The following is a 10,000-nucleotide window of genomic DNA, read 5'->3' on the forward strand; positions in this document are numbered from 1 at the left end:
CGTGCATTTCTGCGTGCGTGCAATGCATGCATTTGTGCACGTGTATGCAGGGGAGCCAGGCATGAAATACGGATATGGATTATTGATTATTTTTCTTTACTGCTGCAATAAAGGTGTGTGCGCCGTGCGTGCATGCGTGCACATGTGTGTGTGCGTGCGTGCACATGCGTTTGCATGCGTGCGTGCACATGCGTGTGGGTGCATGCGTGTGCGTGCGTGCATGCACATGCGTGTGTGCGTGCGTGCACATGCGTTTGCGTGCGTGCGTGCACATGCGTGTTGGACTATTCTCCATATCGTCCTCTCACACTGTGTTCTCCTTCTGTTGGACTATCCTCCTCTCACACTGTGTTCTCCTTCTGTTGGACTATTCTCCTCTCACACTGTGTTCTCCTTCTGTTGGACTATTCTCCTCTCACACTGTGTTCTCCTTCTGTTAGACTATCCTCCTCTCACACTGTGTTCTCCTTCTGTTGGACTATTCTCCTCTCACACTGTGTTCTCCTTCTGTTGGACTATTCTCCTCTCACACTGTGTTCTCCTTCTGTTAGACTATCCTCCTCTCACACTGTGTTCTCCTTCTGTTGGACTATCCTCCTCTCACACTGTGTTCTCCTTCTGTTGGACTATCCTCCTCTCACACTGTGTTCTCCTTCTGTTGGACTATTCTCCTCTCACACTGTGTTCTCCTTCTGTTAGACTATTCTCCTCTCACACTGTGTTCTCCTTCTGTTGGACTATCCTCCTCTCACACTGTGTTCTCCTTCTGTTGGACTATCCTCCTCTCACACTGTGTTCTCCTTCTGTTGGACTATTCTCCTCTCACACTGTGTTCTCCTTCTGTTAGACTATTCTCCTCTCACACTGTGTTCTCCTTCTGTTGGACTATCCTCCTCTCACACTGTGTTCTCCTTCTGTTGGACTATCCTCCTCTCACACTGTGTTCTCCTTCTGTTGGACTATCCTCCTCTCACACTGTGTTCTCCTTCTGTTGGACTATCCTCCTCTCACACTGTGTTCTCCTTCTGTTGGACTATTCTCCTCTCACACTGTGTTCTCCTTCTGTTAGACTATTCTCCTCTCACACTGTGTTCTCCTTCTGTTAGACTATTCTCCTATTGTCCTCTCACACTGTGTTCTCCTTCTGTTGGACTATTCTCCTCTCACACTGTGTTCTCCTTCTGTTGGACTATTCTCCTCTCACACTGTGTTCTCCTTCTGTTGGACTATTCTCCTATTGTCCTCTCACACTGTGTTCTCCTTCTGTTGGACTATTCTCCTCTCACACTGTGTTCTCCTTCTGTTGGACTATTCTCCTCTCACACTGTGTTCTCCTTCTGTTAGACTATTCTCCTATTGTCCTCTCACACTGTGTTCTCCTTCTGTTGGACTATCCTCCTCTCACACTGTGTTCTCCTTCTGTTGGACTATTCTCCTCTCACACTGTGTTCTCCTTCTGTTAGACTATTCTCCTATTGTCCTCTCACACTGTGTTCTCCTTCTGTTGGACTATTCTCCTCTCACACTGTGTTCTCCTTCTGTTGGACTATTCTCCTATTGTCCTCTCACACTGTGTTCTCCTTCTGTTGGACTATTCTCCTCTCACACTGTGTTCTCCTTCTGTTGGACTATTCTCCTATTGTCCTCTCACACTGTGTTCTCCTTCTGTTGGACTATTCTCCTCTCACACTGTGTTCTCCTTCTGTTGGACTATCCTCCTCTCACACTGTGTTCTCCTTCTGTTGGACTATCCTCCTCTCACACTGTGTTCTCCTTCTGTTAGACTATCCTCCTCTCACACTGTGTTCTCCTTCTGTTGGACTATCCTCCTCTAACACTGTGTTCTCCTTCTGTTAGACTATTCTCCTATTGTCCTCTCACACTGTGTTCTCCTTCTGTTGGACTATATTCTCCCTATCCTACACTAACCTGACCTTAACCACATGAGAGAGAAAGGGAAGGGAGGTGTCCCCAGAGTCCCAATTATCACCGTATGAATTATTACATCTCTACACACGCACGCACGCACTATACTGTAATACTGCAGTGCACTACTGTACTGTAGTACACTCAGTAAGACGAATAGCATTAGCATAGCTCAGGTATACTCTCACCAGTCGTATAACGTAAACCTCAAATAGCCCATTATATTCACAAATAATATGGTGAACGTCTGACCTCTGATCAAGTACACGCGGATGACTTTACCAAAGTTATTTAGTTTTCATTATTAATGGCCTACCTGGTACGGGTACAAGGTGACCCCTCCATTAGCTCTGCTCAGGTGCTGGTGTGCTTGAAGAGCTGCCGTGCTCAACACCGGTCCGGGAGCGGGACTCTGGACACTCTGGAGACCGGTCAGATGTTGGGACGACCCGCTCGGTCGTCCTGAACTAGGAGAGCCGCTCCTTCTGTCCCCCCCGCCTCCGAGGCCCAGGGAGACGGGCTTGGAGCCGAGTCTATGCCCTGCTGCTGCTGCTGCTGCTGCTGGGGACGGAGAGCTGGTGCCCTGACCCCCATGGCTGGGTGTGGAAGGTCCAGAAGGTCCGTGGCTGGTTGTGGAGGGTCCAGAAGCTCCATGGCTGGTTGTGGAAGTTCCAGGAGGTCCATGGCTGGGTGTAGAAGGCCCAGAAGGTCCATGGCTGGTTGTGGAAGGTCCAGGAGGTCCAGAAGGTCCGTGGCTGGGTGTGGAAGTTCCAGAAGGTCCATGGCTGGGTGTGGAAGTTCCAGAAGGTCCATGGCTGGGTGTAGAAGGTCCGTGGTTCGCAGTAGACGTCCCGTTACTTGAGGTTTGGAAGGCGGGGTTTGAAGAAGCCACCGAGGAGGAAGGAAGCAGGAAAGGAGACGGCCACTCCCCTCTTGACCCCGCCCCCGCCGGCCCAGCTGCTGCCGCCGCTCCCATTGGCCCTTGAGGTCCAAACCGACCAATCAGCGCCGGAGGGGACGAGGCGGGGGACAGGTCCCATTGGTCCAGAGTGAGGACCATGTGCACGGCTTCCTGTTTGAGCTGCGTCAGGTGCGTGGAGCAGACGTCGCAGCGGCTGTCGCGTTCGTTCCACGCCCTCTGGTGGTCGCTGTGGTCACTGCCGGGAACCGTGAGCTGGTCGTGGAGCAGGAGGGAGAAGGACAGATCCTACAGGAAAGGAGACAAGGAGACAAGGAGACAGAGCGCCAGGTGTTAGTCTGAACCCACAGACAGACACAGAGTTAGTCTGAACCCACAGACAGACACAGAGTTAGTCTGAACCCACAGACAAACACAGAGTTAGTCTGAACCCACAGACAGACACAGAGTTAGTCTGAACCCACAGACAAACACAGAGTTAGTCTGACAACACAGACAGACACAGAGAGCCAGGCGTTAGTCTGAACCCACAGACAGACACAGAGTTAGTCTGAACCCACAGACAAACACAGAGTTAGTCTGAACCCACAGACAAACACAGAGTTAGTCTGAACCCACAGACAAACACAGAGTTAGTCTGAACCCACAGACAAACACAGAGTTAGTTTGAACCCACAGACAGACACAGAGAGCCAGGCGTTAGTCTGAACCCACAGACAGACACAGAGTTAGTCTGACAACACAGACAGACACAGAGAGCCAGGCGTTAGTCTGAAACTCTGAACCCACAGACAAACACAGAGTTAGTCTGAACCCACAGACAAACACAGAGTTAGTCTGAACCCACAGACAGACACAGAGTTAGTCTGACAACACAGACAGACACAGAGAGCCAGGCGTTAGTCTGAACCCACAGACAAACACAGAGTTAGTCTGACAACACAGACAGACACAGAGAGCCAGGCGTTAGTCTGAACCCACATCTCTATCTGTTCTATCTCTATCTGTTCTGTTTCTAAGTCATCTTTATTCAAATATGGAAGATGCCTTTGGTGATGAAACATGCATTCCATTCATTCCTTTGGTGATGAAACATGCATTCCATTCATTCCTTTGGTGATGAAACATGCATTCCATTCCACAATGGAAACAAGCAAAGCCTTTATTGTGTCTAAGTCCATTTGGCGTTTTTTAAAATGATGTCATTTTCTGGAATTTTCTTAAACTGCCAATTCTATCTAACCATGTGAGAGTGTTTGCAATTAACTTATTACAGTTAACCTTCTAAGCAGTGGCACGCACAAACGCACAGTCGATCACACGCACACATACACACACACACACACACACACACACACACACACACACACACACACACACACACTCCCGTGATACATGCGCGTGCGCAGTATAATTGGATGAGAGTTGTATCTTTGTAATGTAATGACATCATGGCTTAATGAGTCTCCAGTCTCCTTATAGCAGAGCGTGACTCTGCAGTCATGCTCTGCTATAAGGAGGGCATGAAGGGCATGTCTGGACACGTCGCTCGGTGATCCCACGTGGCGGTCGCTAAGTTTCGACGGTCGGTCGCCTAAAAGAAAACAGCGAATCCCGCATCCTCCCGCAATTAACCAGACACAGAGCTTATATATATAGCCTACAGTTTAGCTAAATATAAATGTCTGATGAGAACGGTATAATTTCAGTATAAAACGTATAATGTCAGTCTCACTCTCTCTCCAACAGACATCATCAGGCACGCTCCTGTCAATCATCAGTAGGCTAATCACTCTGAGAAGTGCACGCGTGGATCGAGATCCTTTTCCCCACAATGGACATTTTCCCTTCTAATCTAAACCCCTTGTTGCTTTTCCCTGTGTGCGTCAATAAGCAATAACGTGAAACAGAACACAACGATGAGTACATTTGGTTTTTAACACGCAGTCTCTCTCTCTCTCTCTCTCTCTCCCCACCCAGCATGCATGTGCGCGCTGCCGCGCAATGTCTGTGAGACTGTGACACAATAATAATATATATAGCATAAATAATAGGCCTAATATAACACTTTCCCTCCATCTGTGACCAGCTCCTCACACAGAACACCCACCCTAACCCATGAGAGTTTGTTGCTTTGAAGCGTAATCAATATATGACTTATGGAGATTAAGTGTGCGTGCGTGTGTACAAAGGAGCCCTTCAACAGTGAAAGGAGCCTTATTTCAAGTTATTTGTGAACTGCTGCTACTGCTGAGACAACAAACCACAGACACACACAGTTTACTACATGCATACACGCCTGCGTGTGTGCGTGTGTATTTATGAATAAAGACTACCTTGTTACCTGCACGCACGCACGCACGCACGCACGCACGCACGCACGCACGCACGCACGCACGCAGGTACGCACGCACGCACGCACACACACACACACACACACACACACACACACACACACACACACACACACACACACACACACACACCTTAGCTCTGGCCAACACTTGGCTGGTATGAACTATATACTGCACATAGGGCCTCTCTCTCTCTCTCTCTGTCTCTGTCAATTCAATTCAATTCAATTCAATTCAATTCAATTCAATTCAATTCAATTCAATTCAATTCAATTCAATTCAATTCAACAGGCTTTATTGGCATGACGTTTTACAAGTGTTGCCAAAGCACAATCACAGATATGACAAACAACAACAAAACATAATAATATGATAATATCAATGACATGAAAAAATAAAAAATAAATAAATTAAATAAAGCAGGTGGTGCAGAAACTGTATGCCACGATACTGGTTGTCCCTTTTCTTGTGACAGGAATTGACATATTTTGCAGCCAAAACTGCACATTCTGTCTCTGTCTGTGTCTCTCTCTCTCCTCTGTCTGTCTGTGTCTCTCTCTCTCTCTCTCTCTCCTCTGTCCGTCTGTGTCTCTCTCCCTCTCTCTCTCTCCTACACCACCACAGGACGGTGCATTTCTCAGCAGGTCTGGGATCAGTGTCTTGGTGCAGAAGAGAAACAGCCGGTCTCTAGCACCTGCTCAGTGTGCGCGTGTGCGTGCGTGTGTGTGCGTGTGCAAGTGTGCGTGCACGTGCGTGTGCGTGTGCGTGTGTGTGTGTGCGTGCGTGCGTGTGTGCCGTGTCATTCTATGTCATTCTATCAGAACATATTCTGATCATTTGATTGCTAGGATGTTAGTCGACTGTTTATCCACTAAATTTGACTGAGGGAGTAATATATATATATAATACTGAGAGGGACTGCCATTGGACTTTTTTGAATTTTCGTTTTTTCATGTCATGTGAAAGCAGGGAATCGTAGCTTCAAATTGACATATTGGTTGTTCAGTTTGACCCTCCAGTTTTGGAGATATGGCTTATAGAGTAATGTCTTGCAGAGAAACAGCGAGTTGAGAAAACAGGCTTGAAAGGTTCACTTCTGTGGACTCTAACATTACACCTATAGCTACATGTTTAAGCATTTATTTCATATTTACATGTCTTCTGTGGACTCTAACATTACACCTAGCTACATGTTTAAGCATTTATTTCATATTGACACGCGCACACACACACACACACACACACACACACACACACACACACACACACACACACACACACACACACACACACACCTCCAATGAGACTATAATATGGTAAATTAAGACCTCAGTTGTTGCTATGGTAATTAATGTGTATGGCTGCACCAAAACTCTAAGGGTTTGTCGATATTAATGCAGTGTCAACATCACAAGATTTGCATGAGTGCACAGACGTGCATGTGTGCGTGTGTGTGTGTGTGTGTGAGACTGTGTGTGTGTGTGACTGCGTGTGAGCGTGCGTGTGCGTGTGCAGGCAAAGACTGGGCTGTGTAAGCCAATTAGACATGGTACTGCAAACTGAAAACAGGCACTACGGTCGTCTCATACCAAATATAATCTCTCTCTTTCTCGCGCTGTGAAATAATTACCGTGCGTGTGTGTGTGTGACTGTGTGTGTGTGTGTGTGTGTGTGTGTGTGTGTGTGTGTGTGTGTGTGTGTGTGTGTGTTTGTGTGTGTGTGTGTGTGTGTGTGCGCACGTGCGTGCGCGTGTATGCGTACGCACATGTGTACTTCATTATGTCTGCTACCTCCGTTCCAGCCTGTAGCGTCCGTTCCAGACATATAATTTTTGGGGGCACAGAAGCCCCCTGAATTTTCAAAAGATGTGATGCCCCTATAATGTATGTCTATATATATAATGTATATATTATATATAATATGTCTAATGCAAGAACATTTCTGGGCCAAAATGTAAATAGTCCATTCATAGAGAAAGTGGCTCAGTGACGTCATGTTGTAGTTTTAGTAAAAACAGAGAGGTGTGTTTGGGGTGAGCGGTGAGTCTCTTACCACCGCGGCTCAGTGACGTCATGTTGTAGTTTTAGTAAAAACAGAGAGGTGTGTTTGGGGTGAGCGGTGAGTCTCTTACCACCGCGGCTCAGTGACGTCATGTTGTAGTTTTAGTAAAAACAGAGAGGTGTGTTTGGGGTGAGCGGTGAGTCTCTTACCACCGCGGCTCAGTGACGTCATGTTGTAGTTTTAGTAAAAACAGAGAGGTGTGTTTGGGGTGAGCGGTGAGTCTCTTACCACTGCGGCTCAGTGACGTCATGTTGTAGTTTTAGTAAAAACAGAGAGGTGTGTTTGGGGTGAGCGGTGAGTCTCTCACCACCGCGGCTCAGTGACGTCATGTTGTAGTTTTAGTAAAAACAGAGAGGTGTGTTTGGGTGAGCGGTGAGTCTCTTACCACCGCGGCTCAGTGACGTCATGTTGTAGTTTTAGTAAAAACAGAGAGGTGTGTTTGGGTGAGCGGTGAGTCTCTTACCACCGCGGCTCAGGGACGTCATGTTGTAGTTTTAGTAAAAACAGAGAGGTGTGTTTGGGGTGAGCGGTGAGTCTCTTACCACCGCGGCTCAGTGACGTCATGTTGTAGTTTCAGTAAAAACAGAGATGTGATTGGCTGAGCGGTGAGTCTCTTACCACCGCGGCTCAGTGACGTCATGTTGTAGTTTTAGTAAAAACAGAGAGGTGTGTTTGGGGTGAGCGGTGAGTCTCTTACCACCGCGGCTCAGTGACGTCATGTTGTAGTTTTAGTAAAAACAGAGAGGTGTGTTTGGGGTGAGCGGTGAGTCTCTCACCACCGCGGCTCAGTGACGTCATGTTGTAGTTTTAGTAAAAACAGAGAGGTGTGTTTGGGGTGAGCGGTGAGTCTCTTACCACCGCGGCTCAGTGACGTCATGTTGTAGTTTTAGTAAAAACAGAGAGGTGTGTTTGGGGTGAGCGGTGAGTCTCTTACCACCGCGGCTCAGTGACGTCATGTTGTAGTTTTAGTAAAAACAGAGAGGTGTGTTTGGGGTGAGCGGTGAGTCTCTTACCACCGCGGCTCAGTGACGTCATGTTGTAGTTTTAGTAAAAACAGAGAGGTGTGTTTGGGGTGAGCGGTGAGTCTCTCACCACCGCGGCTCAGTGACGTCATGTTGTAGTTTTAGTAAAAACAGAGAGGTGTGTTTGGGGTGAAAGGTGAGTCTCTTACCACCGCGGCTCAGTGACGTCATGTTGTAGTTTTAGTAAAAACAGAGAGGTGTGTTTGGGGTGAGCGGTGAGTCTCTCACCACCGCGGCTCAGTGACGTCATGTTGTAGTTTTAGTAAAAACAGAGAGGTGTGTTTGGGGTGAAAGGTGAGTCTCTTACCACCGCGGCTCAGTGACGTCATGTTGTAGTTTTAGTAAAAACAGAGAGGTGTGTTTGGGGTGAGCGGTGAGTCTCTTACCACCGCGGCTCAGTGACGTCATGTTGTAGTTTTAGTAAAAACAGAGATGTCTTTGGGTGAGCGGTGAGTCTCTTACCACCGCGGCTCAGTGACGTCATGTTGTAGTTTTAGTAAAAACAGAGATGTCTTTGGGTGAGCGGTGAGTCTCTCACCACCGCGGCTGTGTCTTATTTCTTATATTTGACTGGGTTAGACATGTACAGTACGTAGGTGTCTGAGTCTATTATTGGTGCCTGACTGTAAATAGTAAAAACTAGGTTAGCCGTTCGTATATCATTGAAACCTTTACCTGACCTACTCAGGTAAAGGCTCTCCTCTCATTCTGTCCTCCACCTGGTACCCCCCCCCCCCCCCCCCCCACCCCCTCTCTCTCTCTCTCTCGCTCTCTCTCTCTCTCTCTCTCTCTCTCTGACAGTGATAAATTGCCTGCTGTGATCAGGGTAATCCATCTTTCTGTACCCAGACCTGAATGCACCCTCTCTCTCTCTCTCTCTCTCTCTCTCTCTCTCTCTCTCTCTAGGAATATAATGGAACTAAAGCTGGAGATGAATGAATGAACACATGAAGAAACACATCTACACATACGCACGCACATACATACATACACATACATACACAGTGACATACATGAAGAAACACATCTACACATACATGTAGAGTCAACACTCCCTCACTCACTTGCACGTACTGCACACATGCACAGTGCACACATGCACACAGTGCACACACATGCACACATACACAGTGCACACGCATGCACAGTGCACACACATGCACAGTGCACACATGCACAGTGCACACATTCACAGTGCACACACATGCACGTGCACACAGCAGAGCTGCGGTCCAGTTCAATCCTACTAATTACACGGCTGCTGCAGATACAAAGCAATAATTATGCTTTGAGAAACAAGTCGTTGCGCACACACACACACACACACACACACACACACACACACACACACACTCACAAAGGCAACCATTCACATCCTGTGAATACCAAGTACCACGGTGGTTATCCAGGGCTCAAAAACAAAGCTATATTTCAGTCAATTCTGCAGAAAAACCTGAAAATGAAACTGGAGTCTGTTCACCGTCTCCGCCATGATGGCTGTCTGGCCGAGTCACACAGCCAATAGAGCGTCTCAGTCCCGCCCCCTTTCATGACCACGCCAGGCCCAGCCCCGCCCCCTTTCATGACTCTGTACGTTGGTCTAAATCAAGGACTACTGTAATGCTCTGTACAGTAGTACTGTACTGTAATGCTCTGTACGTTGGTCTAAATCAAGGACTACTGTAATGCTCTGTACAGTAGTACTGTACTGTAATGCT

The 10,000-nt window shown here is 47.6% G+C and overlaps 1 protein-coding gene across 1 annotated transcript in view; it reads right to left on the minus strand.

Annotated features, from left to right (window-relative positions):
* Positions 1-10,000, minus strand: part of kif26ba (kinesin family member 26Ba) — a gene marked incomplete at its 5' end in the record, with an annotated part of 124,515 nt that overhangs the window by 78,735 nt on the left and 35,780 nt on the right. Inside the window, one exon of the mRNA XM_080762392.1 lies at positions 2,243-3,133. Coding sequence (XP_080618518.1) covers positions 2,243-3,133 — 891 coding nt within the window. The remainder of the gene's footprint in view (positions 1-2,242; positions 3,134-10,000) is intronic.

This window comes from Protomyctophum bolini (genome assembly GCF_963924005.1).
Source record: "Protomyctophum bolini genome assembly, chromosome: 1".
In the NCBI taxonomy this organism is placed as follows: Eukaryota; Metazoa; Chordata; class Actinopteri; order Myctophiformes; family Myctophidae; genus Protomyctophum; species Protomyctophum bolini.